The following is a 17839-nucleotide window of genomic DNA, read 5'->3' on the forward strand; positions in this document are numbered from 1 at the left end:
CACCAACGATTACTCTTAGTGCACGTGCATCATATACTTTATCAATACTGACATCTTTACGATTCATCTGTGCGAAGAAAAACTAGGTTGTTATCTCATGTATGTTTGTTGAACATATTACATAAAGTGAAGCCTTGATTATGATTATATTCCACATACTTGATGGTACCTGGTATGAGTAATAAGCCAAAGAAAAAGAACATGATATATGTAGTACCTTACTGTAGATGCTGTATAAACTTTTAAGGCGGCTAGATAAGGTGACTTCCATTCCAGGAACGTAGCTGCAAATGTAAGAAAGTCAAGGCTGGGATAATGTGAGTGAAGGCTGAAGATCTATCTCACATGATCTTACGAGGTTGAAATAAACAACTCGCGCTCCAGTTCTTCCTCACAAACAACTAGAGATGCTAGTGCAATTCCAGCATCCCTCACAACTTTTGCTTTTGTTTGGGCCTCTGTGCATGACCCAAGATCTTGAGTATATTTAATTCGTTTTCTTCGATCAAGCAGAAGGTCAAATGGAACAACGGCTTGCAAAAGATCCTGCACCAATGTCATATTAATAACATTCCAGATCTCATGGTCTTGTTATTTAATTACCTTCATGCTGACTTCGACATCATCAGGCTCAGAAGTTGCTAAGTTTGGCTCACTGCTTTTGGAAGATGGCCGTCTCTTGGGTGTCCACATGGAGGCCAGGTCAGATCTCATCTGGCGGAAGATATGAGGCTGCACACAGTTACACTTGGTATGAATAGACAAGAGTGAGAGTGACAGGTAAAACAAGATTATTACTGACCTGAAGAACAGCAAAGCAGAGGTCTTCAAGTTCCGCTTTTAAAGCCCAAAGGCCCAATCTGGAAGCAAGAGAACACCAGATAATCAAAGTCTCCTGTGCTACAGCTTTGGCCTTGGGCGAGGGTAGAGCGTAACTGCAGGCAGGGATAATAAATCATTGAATAATGAAACAGAAACAGAGAGTAAGTAACAACTAACAAGTCGTCATACATGGTTCTCATGTTGTGTAGACGATCCGCAAGCTTGATGAGCACGACGCGTGGATCATCCACCATGCCCAGGAGCATCACTCTCAAATTATTTGCCTGCAATGAGTTAGTAGTAATTGAACCTACCTCTTCATAGCCCTGATTCTTGACATGTATCCTGCGGTGTCTTCGTAGCAACTGTAACCACTTGACATGTGAGTACCAGTAGTAGTATGAAAAGTAAACAGCAGCAATAAATAAATAAATAAATAAATATAAACCTGATTGATATAACTGAGCCTGGAGACACCGGCAACGAGTTTTGCTATATCTTGACCAAACTCTGTGTGTATGGTATGCAGGGTTTGCGATGTATCATCAACAACATCATGTAGTAGGCCCGAGACGACTGTATCAATCGCCTTTTTCCCAGACGAAGGAACCAAGGCAGCTAAGATTTTAGCTGTGTTGATACAGTGGGTTAAATAGGGGTCTCCTGTCTTGCGAAGCTGACCGCGATGAGCTTCCCTGGCAAATGCAATTGCCTTGAGCACCTGCAAGCCTTGGCAGAAGATTTTAGAAACAAACAAACAAACAAACAAGATGATTATTATTAATGAATAAAAGCAAACTAACCAACCTGTGGGTCATTAAAGATAGGGTATCCAGTAACATCGACCCCATCGAGTATTAAAGAAGCAGGTGGTGGTTGTTGATCAACTAGTTTAGGCCATAAACAGTCAACCCTGGTGGATAGACAGGCTCCGGATGCAATTTCAACGGCGGTGACAGCGACTTGAGTAATCGCCGAGGTGACTGCCCCGTGGGACCCAGCAGCAGCAGCAGCAGCAGCAGCAATTACATTTACATTTCCGGAGGTGAAGTCCAGCATACACCGAAGGATCAAAGCATTCTTCTTCTTCTTCTTCTTCTTACGACTTGGAACATACACCGAAGAACAAGAAGAAGAAGAAGAAGAAGAAGAAAGGAGTGAGGTTCTGCGACCCAACAGCATCATCGTTATCAGGAACCAACTCAATACAATAATCGGATTTGTATTCGTTTGTGTTTGTGTTTGTGGTCTAGGTGGATCCTACGCCCATCTCAATTCACTTACTCTGTTTATTTTACTTATTTGCTTTCTAAAAAAATTAAAGCCATATGTGAAACACTCTAATTTGAGAGAAGCTTACCCAAACACCTTATTCTTTCCTATGTTTATTCTTTTGCATATTTATAAAATATTGTATGGAAGTCTTCAATACCGAATTTTCGATCCGATTCAGTGATTCGACCCATACTCAGTTTTTCTCCGGATTGGTGAATATACCCCTTTGGCAATACTGACAAAATTTCGAACGCGCCCCGGGGTGGCGTCAAGGAATAAATATTGATCCGATTATTTCGTATGTGTATAAAATATTGATTGGAAGTCTCCAAGACAGAATTTCTGATCCGATTCAGTGGTTCGACCCATACTCGGTTTTTTCTTCGGCTCGGTGAACATACCCCTTTGGCAATACATGCAAAATTTCGAACAGGCCGCGGGGTGGCGTCATGGCATAATTATTGATCCGATTCTTTCGTATGTGTATAAAATATTGTATGGATGTCTCCAAAACCGAATTTCTGATCCGATTCAGTGGTTCGACCCACACTCAGTTTTTTCTTCGGCTCGGTGAACATACCCCTTTGTCAATACTGGCAAAATTCGAACGGGCACCAGGGTGGCGTCAGGGAATAAATATTAATCTTGTTCCCGAGCATCAGGTTCTTACAAACGAAGAGAAGAAAACGTTACTCGAGAGAGACACAGTTAAAGAAACACATGTCTGTTTATAATTTTTTTCTTTATATTTTTGGACTTGATTTCTAAGTGATTGTGTTTATAATGTTTTGTTTTCAGCTACCTCGAATTCAAGTGAGTGACCCACTTGCTAGATATTATGGGCTAAAACGTGGACAGGTCGTGAAAATTATTCGGCCGAGTGAGACTGCTGGTCGTTATGTCACTTACCGATATGTTGTTTGAATCCTGATTGATATATGAAAGTGGACTTTACTGTGATGAACATTTGCTAAATGTGATTTGTAACACACATTTTACTTAACATTACCTTTCTTTTAATGTGTTTTGTATTGGAGTGAAAGGTTATGTTATTTGTGTATTATTTTTGGTTGTGATGCATGGTTATGTTAGATATCAAAGTTTGATATATGCTAGAATCACAACTCTTTTTGTTTCTTTCTCTACATCTCATTTTGTTTCTGGTGATTTTCTACATAGAATAACATATGCTAGAACTTGTTTTATTTATATATATTTACCAACAATACACTACCCTTTACTGTTTTACCAACACAACCTACCTTCAAACTCTAACTAACACCAACATAGTTTATGTCAATCTGTCATTTACTAGATGATTGGTAAAAGGTGAATTTATTCTGATCATTTTCAAATATATTGCTATTATAACTTAAAAATAAATATTTTGGAAGTGTGATATTGTTTCACATCCAGCATTTTATTTGTCACAAAGAAACACAGCCTAAATAAACTTTTATAAATTGATACAAATTGAAAGACAAACTAAATCAACACTTTAAATAGAAACTAATTAATTGATTAGAGCATCCGCAACAGCGATTGTGTGGACACCCACGGCCTACTTGCAAGGTACAACCAAACAAACATTTGGAAATTCTTCATGAAAAAAAAGTGTTTGCAAGTGAAAACTAAACTACAGAAACTATAAACTGAACAATAGAATGTTGTTTGATCGTACATTTAAAGGTTTTAAACTCTCTCCAGCTCATCATTATGTTTCCGTAATTGGTCTTTTAACTCTTTTCTCCACCCCTGGATCAATCTTTCCTGTTTCTTGATGAGATCCGTCTTCGTCTTCAGTTCTTCTTCCATCATCGCAATGCCCTGCAAACATTAATTTTCAGAATTACAAACTCATAGAAACCTTAAAAAGCTTTCTCAAAAACAGCTTATTTAGCACATATAAGCCAAAAGCCATAAGTTTGACGTCTTTGAATAATCAAATTGCTTGTTGCATTTTGATACTCAATCACGGTTTCATTTGGTAATGTAGTGATAATCAGATAATCAAAATCGACAAAGTACACCAGCAAATTGAAGAACAAGAACATAAAGATGAATGCGTGTTACTTTGATCAAACAAGGTCGACTTTTTTTAATTAATAGAAACTAAAAACTTACATGCTGTCAAAACCACGACCCATCAAATAGACCCAAAATCTAATCCTAATTATACTCAACTTCCAAACTAAAAGATAACCCAAACTAATCTATGATCATCTTGACCCGTTAGATAAACATAAAACAAATAAATAAATCCAAATAAAACCCTTTACTAACATCTCCTAACAAGATGACTAAATAAACAAACTTTAACGGTTTAACCAATATAAATAGAGTAAACTGATCAAACCACGATAATGATTATTTTCTTTTTTTTTTTGAACGGCCAACTAAGTAACGCCGGGTACCCCGTACGCGGCCCCCATTGGCTAAAGGTAGCCCGAGCCGGCCACTAGTCCGGACAGACAAAGCCCCTAGCGGTCCACCTGTTGAAGGATTCACCGGATAAAACCCGACCCCCACGCCCGCCAAACGGCACGACAACGAGGAGCCGGTAAAACCGGGTGAGATCAGGACTTGAACCCTGGCAAGCCAGGGTCATCCCTCATATCTCCCATATAAGTTGGTGGTAGTGAGGTTTGATCCCCCTACCTCTCACTTGTAAAGTGAGTGCTCTACCATTGAGCCACAACCAACTTATTTTCTATTATGAATAAACCAAGTTTATTCATGATTATTTTCTATTATGAATAAACTTGCACGAAACTTACATGGATCCTATCCATCTTTTTATATCAAACAACTTCCTAAACATACTATGACTCAGATTACGAAACTAATTAACCTTAAACTTGTTTGTCATACTAAAATAAACTGTCATTAAAAAAGTAACTAAAACAAATTAAGCATATGGACTAATTATGATTAACTTCCAATAGTCTGACCCGTTTCACTTGACTCACGTATGAACAAACCAAGATTATTCCAACAAAAACTACCAGCTTAGGAGGTCACCGAGTATAACTACCAAAATAGACTAACCATTTAAAGTCCACTTTATTAAAAGTAAAAGCAGAAATCATGATTATCATCCGAATGTTAATTACCTTTTGCAAGATTTCTTCTTTGGTTAACTGATCCTCACGCTGCAAACTGATAAAGTAAAGTTGGAGTTTTTTAGCAGCCTCCATGAAATCTCTAGCATGCCTCTCCACATCAACTGACAAAGACAAATGTTCATATAATTAATTAAGTATAACACATCAATATATCGCAGCTAACAGCTATACTCAATAACGCTTCAAGCAAGTAATTATACTATTTTTTTAAATGACTATTTTGCAGCTAATTTGATCATCTGATAACAAGTTATAATACCAAAGTTGCTCACTTTGATGTGACGGGTGGGGAGATCGATCGATAGCTTGAAGCTCTCTTGCGGGAAGACACGGGAGTAAAGCAGCCTCCAAGGCCATAACATAACCAATCATATCATCCTTGGGTGGCGGTTGAGGCGAATGCATATGTAATTCTGTTGAGAATTACATATGAAGCTTGAGGCTGTGTTGGATCTAACAACACAATGGATGATTCATTATGCTAATTAAATTCTGAGTTTGAAGATGTTTCAGAACAAGTAATAAACTGGTCTACTAATAATGTGATTAATTGTTCATAGTTCTGAAGTTTATCTATAAGTTCAATCATTTTTAGGCCTGAGGATTTGTTTATCGTTATTGTTTAGAAACTGCTATCTGCCAGTTAACCGAGTACAAAATTGCTAAGCTTAAAATGCAGACTTAACCAGAAAAGATCAATTCTGAGAGTTTTCCAATCTAACATATAAATCATACAATCTAACATACTTATCGGCTTATCAAGGTGGAACCGTGGTGATTTGGAGCAGACGGAAGAGAAGGTGGATACAACCGGAGGTGGTGAGTGGTGACGATGACAGACAGTGCGGCGGCGGACGGAGGTGGTGACGGTGAAGGGAGAGTGGAAGGTAGGGTAAGAGTCTTGATGCGTGTGAAAGAAAGTGAATGTTTTGTAAGTGAACGCGTGACAACGGCTGTGGAAGCAAGAGTCTTAATTAGGTTATAAGGATTATGGATGGATAAGATTAAAAGGTATATAATATTAAAATATAAAAATATATTAAATCTAATATTTCGGAGAGATGCAACATTGGTTATCATGTCGTGTAGTGTGGGTATCAGAGTTAGGGGGTGGTTGACCTATAAATGACCTATTTTATATTTATGTATTTATAATTATATTTTTTTGAAGCTTATAGCTTATTTTATATTATTTGATAAGTTTTTTTTAAGTGTTTTGATTAGCTTATATTCTACAAGTTGATTATACATCTTAATAAGTTGTTAAATCCATCATTTTTAATTTGTTATAGTAATAAGTTACTTCAATATTATTAATCCATCACCATAGGCAAATGAGTAATTTACCCCCTTAAACAAATAAGCTTCTTCAAATAAGCTAAAAAAACCATCATTAAATAAGCTTCTACAAATTAGCTTATATAAGCTTATAAGCCTAAGCTAAAAAAGCTAAACCAAACGCCAAATGAAGCTTGTTTTATTAAAAAAAAAAAGCTAAAAAAGCTAGGCCAAACACCCCCTTACTTGAGCTCGGATTGATAAAAAGCTTGAAACAAGCCAAACTTTTTCAAGCCTGAATAATTAAAATAAAGCTCGTTTGGTTATCGACCTCGAGCCTTGTATGGAAAGCTCATTTGGGCTCGGTTAACCTAAACAAGCCTTGAGTATTTTGTAAGTTTGTCATCTTTTGAACTTTTATGAATTAATTTTATAGTGTACAACCGAGCTCGAGCCGAGCTTTAGCACGTTTATGGTACTGTACGAAGTCGAGCCGGGCTTAGGCTTGTTATAGATTTTATTCAAAATATATAAAAAAAATTATTAAAAACATATATAAATTAATTAATATATAATAAGCGATCAAGCCCAAACTTGAAAAACTAAAGCATGAGCCAAGCTCAAATTTTAAAGAAAGAGCTTGAAACGAGTCAAGCTCAAGTCTTAGAAAAAGAGATTGAAACGAGCCGTGCATAAGCTCTCGTAAGACATTCACACCCATTTACACGAGAAACATTGGAGGATATTGGAGGAGCTTACGATCCAAGCTAGACTTACCACTAATGTAAGACCTTATGGTTGGTGATTGTGAAATATTAACTTGTTAATGCATATCATTAATCATTTTAAACAGTTAAATTATCTCTTTTATATCACAAACTCGAGTGCCAATGCAGTATTGGTGTAGCTTCTGATCAAAATTTGAAAAAGTTGAAAGGAAATTTGATTAAATGATTGTTTTGGAGGGGTAAAATTCTAAACTACCATCTATTCCACCATTATTGTTGAGTTGTTTCCAAGACTCGCATCAATTACTTACGAAAACTCATATTCCTACACGATTATACTGGTAAATAAATTTCCCAAAGAATAATACTTTATGATCAAGAAATTCAAAGCAGCACAAAATTAGTGAAAAGATGCATTTGCCATGGAAGTGAACTCAAAATTCTACCACAATACACTTCATATAAAAAGAAATCTGATAACATACTTTAAAAGCCAATCCAGGTAAAAACAAACAAACAAACATAAAACAATGTTGACTTTCCGCTCAGTCTTCCTCTTCACCCTCGTCCTCAGCAATGTTGAAGTAACGTAGCTCGTACACATTGCATTCTTTGTTGGAAGCAATCACCCGAAGCCAATCCCTCACATTGTGTTTCTTCAAGTACTTCTTTGTTAAGTACTTCAGATAGCTGAAAAAAAAACACAAACCATCACCTAAAATGTTTCAAGTGTGTTTTTACAAATTGGATAATGAAACACTAATGATCAACAGAGTTAAATACACGAAGCCTGCACCTTTTCATTCGAATTCTACTTTTATGCACTTTGGTCAGTGGTGGCTCAATTTCTATCATATACACGACTCAACTGCCCATTTAAAAAGTAAAATAAAATTGATAGAACACAAGTTGTAAAGCACAATTTTCAAACCATTGAGTAACAGTTTCTAATTCCAACTTTATATAAACACCAAGTTTTTGTCTATGTTTAGAGGTGCAGACAAGCTGTTCGCAATCTGCTCAAAACTAAATGAAAAAGCAGCTCAAAACAGGATTGAAAAAAAGCTCAAACCAAGCCGAACCCTATCGAGCCCAAACTCGATCTTTGAATGGGAAAGTTGTTTAGACATGTTAAGACTCAACAAGCCTTGAGTATTTTCAAACTTTAGCTCTTTTAGACTTGTACGTATTAAATTCACACCAAGCAATCAAGCTCGAGCCAAAACTTTGACTCGTTAATGATATTGCACAGTGCACACAAGCTCTACTCAAACTTAGACTCGCTTAATGTTTCTCTAAATATATAAAAATAATTACAAAATGTTAATAAATGAATTAACAAAATAACACATGAACCAAGTTCAAGCTTTAAAAAAAACTCAAATGTCAAATACTAACAAGTAACAACTTTGATGTTATATATACCACAATTGAACTAAAAACTTGCTAGTGACATAATGTAATATACCAGAGCTAAATCTATTAGTCGAAAACAATGTTACATCACTAACTTAAGTTACAATCTATAACTTAACTAGACAGATAATCATCAGCAATAGAATATAATTACATATAATAATGATATTAATTATTACCTTTTGGAGAAGTTGCTGTCGGCGTCTTCTCACGGGAAATGGTGACGGAGTCGCCGAGATTACCCGCCGACTTTGATTCTCTCCTGAAGAAACAAGCAATCTCCATGATCTTGTCCTCAACAGCAGTCGATCACGAACGTCGATTGCTGCTTCTTCTTTCCACCACCCTTAGCTCCACTCATCTTGATCCTGAAACACAACACTAGCTTAATGTAAGCAGAATACCAATTGATAATAATGTTATTATTAGTTCAGTTCTTACGTGCTGGATTTTGATGACGGCAAGCTGCTATTGGAGAATAATGCGATGAAGAAGGTAGTTGAGTTAGGGTTTTAAATTAGGTTTATTGTTATTATTATTGTTATTATTGTTCGGTGGGTAAAGATAGAACCTGCGTCGGGTCCGGTTCCGGGTACAAATCTGGTGAGAAACTCAATACCAGGTCGTACCCACGGGTTGGGTACAGGTATTCTGTGCACCTTTAGTCGACTATTGGCACATTACTATTCACAACAAACTAATCAATACATCACGTCATTATCCTTTTTGCTTTTGATACATTTAGATTTCTAGCACCGGATGCTTTGGAGCTTCTTAACAGGGCTCAACGATTTATCGGGCTCTAAGACTAAAAGCTTAATTTTTATTAAAATCGGTTTTGCCGTCCAAAATAGGAGGGGGTTGTGATACAGCTTGTTGCCTGGTTACTTGCCACTATATTGTAATCGTTTGTTTTAAGTAATATGAATCTCCAACGACCACTAAATAAAAAATATATAGTACATTCTTATCAATTTAATGATGTGTTAAAACGATAAACATACTAAATACTCTTCTATAGTTAAAAAAATGTATACGCGCGAAATGAGTGTATGATTGTTATTGAAGCATCAATCAAAGATAGACAATATAATGTTCTTCCTCGCCTTAAACTTGTTATGTCAAGCAGAGTGTCAATTGTCAGACCACGAAGAGTTGGTGGATGATGATATATGTTTTTGTTCTGTTGTAAGATATAATGAAAACTAGCTTCTGAGATTGATTGATTGTTGTTGTAAATCAATTGAAAAATAATCACAAAATATGGGTAGGGATGCAAATATGTAAAGAATAAGCACAACAAAGTTTAAATTCGATACCATAATTTCTAATCTGGAGTGCTTACAGAAACTAAAAAGGCTAAATACACATAACTTTTATTAACATTAAATAATGAGCACAACAGAGATTGAATTCGATACCATAAGAAGAAAATGTACTAAAAGTAAAATTCAATTAAACCTAAAGGACTACTTTATAATTAACCCTTTTGACTATTACTGTGAAAAGTAAAAACCAGCATTTTTTTAATGGCTATAAATGTTACACAATATACAGAGTGGTTAAACAATAATCACCTTACCACCTTAATAAAATTGGAATGGGAAGTAAAAATATCTTATGGCTTAGAAGTTGTTGGTCAAAGCTTCATTATCAACTATTATCTAATGTTGAATGACAAGTAATAACACACATGCTAAAAAGTTTGAAAAAGAAAAACACAGTATGTATAATGAAGAAACGTGGATCGGCTCACTGGTAGACGATTAACTTTCCTCGGGTATGAGTATGCTATTTCACCGATGGTTCTCCGGAGTATGAATTCTTCCACCTACAAAACGAGCAGCACCGTGAACTTACCCCTCAGAAAGGGACAGAGGGGTCCTCTTTGGGGTAACCCTCCGGTGTGAGAATAAGAGATTGTAGGAGAGGATAATAATAATCTGAGAGTGAGTAAGGAATTGGAAATGTATTTTCTTGCTTACCTCCCCTTGTGGAGGTGGTGTGGTATTTATAGTGTTAGGGTTTCCAATGATTGGGCTCAGATCCCATTAGGGCCTTTTTGGCCTCCTCCTATTGCTTTGCGCCACGTGTCCTTAGGACACCTGGTGCTTTTTCATTGATTATTCTCTGACCCAGGCATTTTACCTGACCCATGTGCAATCACGTGGTAGCACATGGGTTTTGCTGAGTTGTCCACCTTTCATTGGCAGCTGTCAACATCAGCATATTCTTATTCCTTAAAGGATACCTTCTGGAAGGTTGTCTGATGAGCACAATCAAGGTTGTCCTTATCCTGATTTGGATAAGGACGAGGTTGATTATGTGCACGTGTGATATGCGCCTATCCTGAGGATGCGCGAAGTCTTCTCTTTATTCTCACGCGCAGATGTTTCATGCGCAGATGTGATATGCGCAAGCATATGTAATATGCGCCACGCGCAGATGTGATATGCGTGAGCATATATGGTGCGCGAGCATGTGATACGCGTGAGCATATATGATATGCGTGAGGATATGTGATGCGTGAGCATATGTGATATGCGCCGTGCGCATAGGTTTTGGCTTTGTGCCTTCATGATATCTTGATTTCAAGCCTCTTGTCTATATCTTGTGGGTTGACCCGCCCCGCTCGATGTTAAGGCGGGTACATACCTCTTCAAGCCCCCCAGTCTAATGTGTGTCTTGTCTCGCGCGAGCGAGGTAAGATAGATATTAGACTTAATAGTTCTCTTTTAATAGGGTTTTGTCTTTTCCTTTTTTATTTCTCATCGTTGCGCGAAATTCCATCCTTGTGGTTGAAATGAATCGTCCATGTACGCGGTTGGTTGGTGCTGACATGCGTCAGAGATGGAGACGTGTCAGACTTTTCGTGTGCTCGAGGTGCTACAGTTGCCTTTCATGTCCCCTCACACAGTGTCAGGAACACGTGTCGCGCTTGTGTTGGCCTGCACCTGCGAGTGGGGGCGCGTGAACTCTGATCAGTACCTGTTTCGTTCCCTTTCATGTCCCCTCACACAGTCAGGAACACGTGTCGCGCTCGCGTTGGCCTGCACCTGCGAGTGGGGGCGCGTGAACTCTGATCAGTACCTGTTTCTCTCTCTCCTGGGCCTATAAAAGCAAGCCTTTTGAGTTATTATTCTTCATCTTCATTGTTATTTCAGAGCTTTCCTTTCCTTCCATTTTTATTCCGATTTCCGTTCTTGAAGTAACCTCTGTTTGATTTCACAGTTGTATGTCTGATAACCCAGACACCACAATCTCCCCAAGCAAACGCCGTGTAAAATCATTAGTCATGTCCACTTTGAAGAAGACCGGCAAGGGAAAACGGGCTGCTGAGGCCTCGTCGGAGGAGGTGGGGAAGGGCAAGACAGTAAAGAGGTGGGATGAGATTCCCTGTAAATTGAGACAGTCTGATTTTGACAGTCTCATCGCCTCTCAGGGTTTTCTCCCAGAGTATGGCTGTATGCTTCCGGCGGCCGGGCAAACGGCGGCAGATCCGCCCACCGGCTATATCTCCTTATATTGCCATTTTTTCACTCACTGCAACCTTCGTCTCCCGATGACAAGGTTTATGGGTGCGCTGCTTCAATTTTATGGGATTCACATATCCCAAGTCCATCCTTTTGGACTTGTGCGCATGACTCATTTTGAGTTCATGTGCAAAGCTCAGCGCGATGAGCCAACCCCTCGGCGCTTTCAATTTTTTTATAAGCCAAAAATCCAAGATTCTTGGTTCTCATTCGTTCCTCGCAGTCAGAAGGTCAAGTGCTGCACTGTTTCCTTCAAGAGCCTTCATGACTGGTCTGAGAAATTTTTCTATATTAAGGCTGGTGTGATTCCCATCCGCATGACCATGCGCGCGATCACTTTTGCGCCCGCGGATGTGAATGTTTTTAAGAACCCAACTGGCGCATGGGTTAATAAGTTGACTGCTGAACCATCCCCCGCCAAGAATATTTGCGAGGAAACGCTGGTGGGGGTTGGCATGAGCAGGAGGTGGGCCGACAGCGCGACTGAGCCTGTTATCCAAGTTGATGGATTATGTGAGTTATTAGCTCATTGCATTATTTCTGCGTGAATATAATTCGTTTTGCTGATATCATTTGTCTTGTTTTATGCAGTAAGCAAGGAGTACGTCCACGCCGCCTATGATGAGCATATGGAGGGTGGCTCTGTCGCGCTGGGTGCTGGGGAAGTTGGCTTCCCCGATCGCTTCGCTGATATGTTCATCCCTGTTGATTTGGGATTTTGCTTTGACAGCGATGCGCCTGGTAGGCCTTTGTACTTATGCTTATGCCTTTAGAATACCAAATTTGGTTAACATTTCTGTTGCACGTATTGTAGATGCGCTTGAGAACTATGAGCTGGAGCTCGCGGAAGAAGAGGTGGAGGAGGAAGCTGAGGTGCCACAACTCAAGCGTAAAGCTAAAGGGAAAACTGGCGCAGGGGCCAGTAAAAAACAGAAGAAAAATGATGCCCCTGTTGCTCAGGATCCTCCTACTCAGGCGAAGGGACTTAAGAAAACCAAGGGGTTTACCTCCAAGGTTTCCTTGTCTTCTTTGCCTCAAGGTGTGGGCAGTCCTCCTGTCCACACGAGGTATGGTGCCGCCACCTCCTCTCTTCGCGCGGCGGAAAAGGGAAGCGGCGCTGCGCCTGCTGTTTCCTCTTCAACAGGTATACTTTGTTTATACTTTATGGTTTTATGAGCGTGATTCCGATAGAGTTATTAATGAATCTTTGCTCACTCAAATGTTTGTAGAGCCGGCGACCTTGGTGGATCAACCTCAGGCGCAACAAGGTACCGAGGCTGCGCCGAAGGTTGCTTTGAAGTCCCCTGTTTTGCCCTCAAAAAGGGGGAAAATGGACTTCATGGCGATGTTTAACTCGCGAACGGCGGTGCGCCAAGGTATATATTGCGCTTTTATTTTCTGACTTTTTTTCTTTTTAGATCAAGTCTTGAATCATTTCTCTTTGTTGGTTTTTCATAGGCATTATAGCTGGCACACAAGCTGCTGGCGGCACTGCTGGCGCTGGCGCCAGGGCCGTTGGTTCTGCTCCTACTCCTGCAAGCACTGAATCTCCCCTCAATGGGATTACTAAGGAGCAGGAGGCTGTTTTACGCGCTGATCTCGCGGCGTCGAGACCTCTCTCACCTCCTCCTGCGCGCAGCCCTCCTCGCGAGACTGGTTTTGATTTTTCCAGGTCGCAGGAGAAAAGGCCTGTTACAGAGGAAGATGAGGAGGTCCATTTTGAAGACTCCGATGGCGGCCGCGCAAGCCCTGTAGCGCCACGAGATTTCGTGGCGCAGTCTTCTCATGGGGCTGGCGCTGACTTTTCTGCTTGCTCCCCGCAGGTATAAGTTCGTTTTGCTCCGCTGCGCGGACTTCCATATTAGTGTTTAGATGACTAGAACGTTGCTTTGTGTTTGCAGGAAGCCGATCACATATACCGCCCGAGATGGAATATTACTGAGGATAGCTCATTTCAGTCCATGGGGGTGTGTGAAGACTTCTGGGCTCACTCCGTGCCTCCAGCTGAAAGGAGGTTTCAGGAGGAGCGCGCCCGCGTGGACTTGCTCAACGACCATCTTTTCGCTGGGTCAGCGTTCTTTGCTGCCTCCCAAGAGCTTCGCTATGATTATGTAAAGGTGCGTGATGCTCTTGCGGAGGCCAAGCAAGAGGCTAAGGTATCTGCTTGGAATCTTTCTGACGCTCGAGAGAGAGCTGAGAAACTCCAAGCAGAACTCAGCGAGAACCGAGCAAGTGCCAACGCTGCCTTCGTGAAGCGCGGGCATGAGCTGCAGGCTGTGCGGGAGAAGCTGCAGGCAGCAGAGGCGGACGCGGCCAAGTATGCGCGGAGAGTGCGCGACTTGGAGCTGGATGCAGAGGCGCGTGACCAAGCGCTTGTGCAGTCTATCACTGACAAATCTTCATTAGAGAGTGAGGTTGCGCGCCTGAAGAAGGAGCTTGAGGCCGCGCGGGCAGAGAAGGATGAAGCCCTGGCGACGGCAGCGTCTAGCCAAGAAGCGCTCGATGCTGCGCGAGCGGAAAGGAAAGAGGCCTTGGCGGCAGCAGCGTCCGACAGAGAGGAGCTGAAACAGACCAAGGAAACTGTTGAGTTGTTAAACTCTCAGATTCCTGCTCTTGAGACGTTTGTTTCTTCCCTCGCGCAGGATCGCCAATGGCTAGTCTCACAGGGTATGACTCGTTGCGCTTATGCGATGAAATACTCAGACGAGTTTCAGACCCTTGTGATGGATTGCAACGCTGCCTCGCGCTTGGTGGGTCGAGCTGAAGGGTTTAAGGATGGCTGTGAATATAGCATGCTGAAGAAGAACCCATCCGACTACCCTTATCAGCTCGACGTTGTCTGCGCGGACATGGCCGAGGTGGGGGAGAAGTATTTGAATACTCCCATTCCCATCCTTGAGCTGGTATTTTAACCTTAATGAGTTTACCGTAACTTATTTTCCTAGTCTTTTTGTACTCACACTTTTCCTTATGCTTTGCAGATAGCCTTGCTTGCTGATCAGCCCGATCTCGGCGCTCTAAAGAAATTACTTGACGAGTGTGAAGGGGCTGGTGGCGGCGATGATGGCGCGGGCAATGCTGCCTCTGCTAGCGGCTCTGGCGTGGCCAAAGGACCCGCTCCTGACACTATTGTGATAGAAGACGACTCCATTCAAGATGAACAGCTTGACTATGGCAAGTTTGGAGATGACGAGGAGCGGGCTGCGCCAGATGCTGAGGGAGGTAATGATGAGGGCGATGAAGAGGCTGACGTCGACATAGAGACTTGAGAAGCCCTTCATGTTTTTTTTTTTATTTGCAGTTTGTATCTCATCATTTTGTAAATTTGTAACCTTCTATGTTTTGGAATGAAATTTTGTTTTTCCCTTATTCGCATCTTGCGCATTCCCCATTCATCTCTTTATATTGCATGTTTGCTTGTTGAATATAAGATATGCTTGCACGTTGAAATAAGAACAAGGTTGTAAGGAAATTATTTTACTTAATCCTTGTCATATTTTAAGTGATTTTGCAATATCCTGACTATGTTGACACGTGCCTTGGCGTTTCATTATTCCTCTTTTGCGCGACGTTATCGCGCATTTATTATAGGGAATTATGAGTTTTTTAGCCTTTACGTGTCAGTATGTGTTACTCTGATATCCGTTACAATTCCATGCGCGACCTCGACCTGAGACCTTAACAACTATGTTTTGGCATGTGCTTTGCCTTAGTTGTGCTTAGGTATTTTTATGGTCTAGCTGCGCAGCATGTAGGATGGATCTTGTGAGTGATTTGAGCTAAGGCTCGTACTATTGGGCTAAGGCCCTGAGCTAAGGCTCATATTATTGGGCTAAGGCCCTGACGTTTTAGAGTTAAAACTCGTTAACGCGTTTGAGCTTGAAGCTCGCGCATGTATGTTTTACTTCGTTTTATTTTTGTTTTGATGTCAATACAATGTTGTCATATTGCTCAAAATTAATAAAGGGAAGTATGAAACATGTATGCAAAAGGTAATAGAACACACATTAAGAGAAGATAGCGCGTATCATTATTCATAATGGCTTAAAAAGCCTTGATTACAAACTTGACAATTTTTACATGAAACATTTTCTAAGCTGTGCTGCGTTCCACGCACGCGGGATCTTCTTTCCATTCAAATCTTTTAAAGCGTATGCGCCTTTTCCCAATTCTTCCGAGACTTGATAAGGTCCCTCCCAATTGGGGGACATCTTTCCCGGGGGTATCGCGCGGCTAGCTTCATTGTTTCGAAGGACAAAATCATTCTTCTTGAAGTGGCATTCTTTCACGCGCTGATTGTAATACTTTTCTAGTTTTTTTTTGTATTTGGCTTCACTGATGATAGCCGCTTCTCTGCGCCCTTCAAGTAAGTTAAGATCCAACCTTCTTTCGCGCTCGTTATCAATCTTACTCATCATGAGCACTCTATGGGATGGGCATCCAATTTCTGCTGGAATCATAGCCTCCGTTCCATAGGTTAGGCTGAACGGGGATTCGCCATTGCTGGTTTTGCTTAATGTCCTGTGCGCCCACAGGACATTAGGTAGCTCCTCGACCCATGAATGGGATTCTCCCTCCAACCTTTTCTTCAGCCCATTTAGCAAGCTTTGGTTCGCGCGCTCCACTTGGCCATTCCCCTGAGGGTGGTATACTGAAGTGAAGATTTGGTTGATGCGCAATTCCTTGAGCCAGCTGGATATCTTCCTGTCGGTGAATTGTTTGCCATTGTCGCTCACAATTTCCATGGGCAGGCCAAAACGGCATATGATGTGGCTCCAGATAAATTGCTTCATCGCCTCGGCTGTGATTTTTGCTAGTGGCTTGGCTTCAACCCATTTTGTGAAATAGTCTACTGCCACTATCAAAAATTTTACTCGCCCTTGCGCTTGCGGTAGGGGACCCACAATATCGATTGCCCATTTGTGGAAAGGCCATGCGGAGGTCACCGGAATCAAGTTGTTCTTTGGCCGCATGGTGTTTGGCACATAGCTCTGACACGCTTTGCATTTTTGGATCTCTTTTAACGCGTCCAAGTACATGCCTGGCCAATAGTAACCTGCGCTCATTGCCTTGGCAACCACCATGCGCGGGCCAGCATGTATTCCACAGATTCCTTCGTGTATCTCTCTGATCACATAGCTTGCTTCCTCAGCATCTAGGCATTTCATGAGCGGTCCAAGATAAGAGCGTCGATATAGTGTACCATCAAGCAGTTCATAGTTCTGCGACTTGTGTCTTATCTTCCTCGCCTGTGCGCGATCGTCCGGTACCTTTCCCTCCTTCAAGAATTCCATTATTGGAGTTATCCATGATGAAGGGGTTGTATGAATTACAAGGACAGACTTCGCTCCCACCGACGGGTTGCTCATTACTTCTACCCTGACATCTTTGCCAAAGTGATCGAAGCTGGTTGATGTCATCTTACTCAGCGCGTCAGCAGACTTGTTTTCACTGCGCGGAATATGTATGATTCTGAAGAAGTCAAATTGCTCGATGAGCTTTTTCGCCTGCTCTAGATACAGAGGCATGGTGTTCTCCTTGGCATCATAAAGGCCATTGACCTGTGCTGCTACCAAGTATGAATCAACATGGGCCTCTAGCTTTATAACTCCGAACTTGTGCGCGATGCGCAGACCAGCCAGCAGGGCTTCATACTCAGCTT

At 41.1% G+C, this 17839-nt stretch overlaps 1 protein-coding gene and 2 pseudogenes across 3 annotated transcripts; all 3 read right to left on the reverse strand.

Moving 5' to 3' along the window:
• Window positions 1–4: 4 nt before the first annotated feature.
• Window positions 5–2007, reverse strand: LOC143599844 (putative GTP diphosphokinase RSH2, chloroplastic; the record flags this gene model as incomplete). Its single annotated transcript, XM_077077702.1, has 9 exons — window positions 1630–2007; window positions 1271–1543; window positions 1137–1187; window positions 1012–1106; window positions 803–935; window positions 604–732; window positions 356–546; window positions 218–284; window positions 5–67 (listed from the first exon to the last, which is right to left on the reverse strand). Coding segments are annotated over exons 1-9 (1380 nt in total), but the record flags the coding sequence as incomplete, so codon positions are not given.
• Window positions 2008–3510: 1503 nt separating this feature from the next.
• Window positions 3511–5627, reverse strand: LOC143599841 (mediator of RNA polymerase II transcription subunit 28 pseudogene; annotated as a pseudogene). The gene is made up of 3 exons (XR_013147364.1): window positions 5495–5627; window positions 5211–5323; window positions 3511–3924 (listed from the first exon to the last, which is right to left on the reverse strand). The product of XR_013147364.1 is annotated as a mediator of RNA polymerase II transcription subunit 28 pseudogene (transcript).
• A 1984-nt stretch (window positions 5628–7611) lies between these two features.
• Window positions 7612–9152, reverse strand: LOC143599843 (large ribosomal subunit protein eL22z-like; annotated as a pseudogene). The gene is made up of 3 exons (XR_013147365.1): window positions 9104–9152; window positions 8824–9029; window positions 7612–7918 (listed from the first exon to the last, which is right to left on the reverse strand). The product of XR_013147365.1 is annotated as a large ribosomal subunit protein eL22z-like (transcript).
• Window positions 9153–17839: the final 8687 nt, after the last annotated feature.

The sequence above is a fragment of the Bidens hawaiensis genome, unplaced genomic scaffold, assembly GCF_021521415.1.
Source record: "Bidens hawaiensis isolate Kalapana, Puna unplaced genomic scaffold, B.hawaiensis_p1.1 tig00052987_1, whole genome shotgun sequence".
Taxonomy (NCBI): Eukaryota; Viridiplantae; Streptophyta; class Magnoliopsida; order Asterales; family Asteraceae; genus Bidens; species Bidens hawaiensis.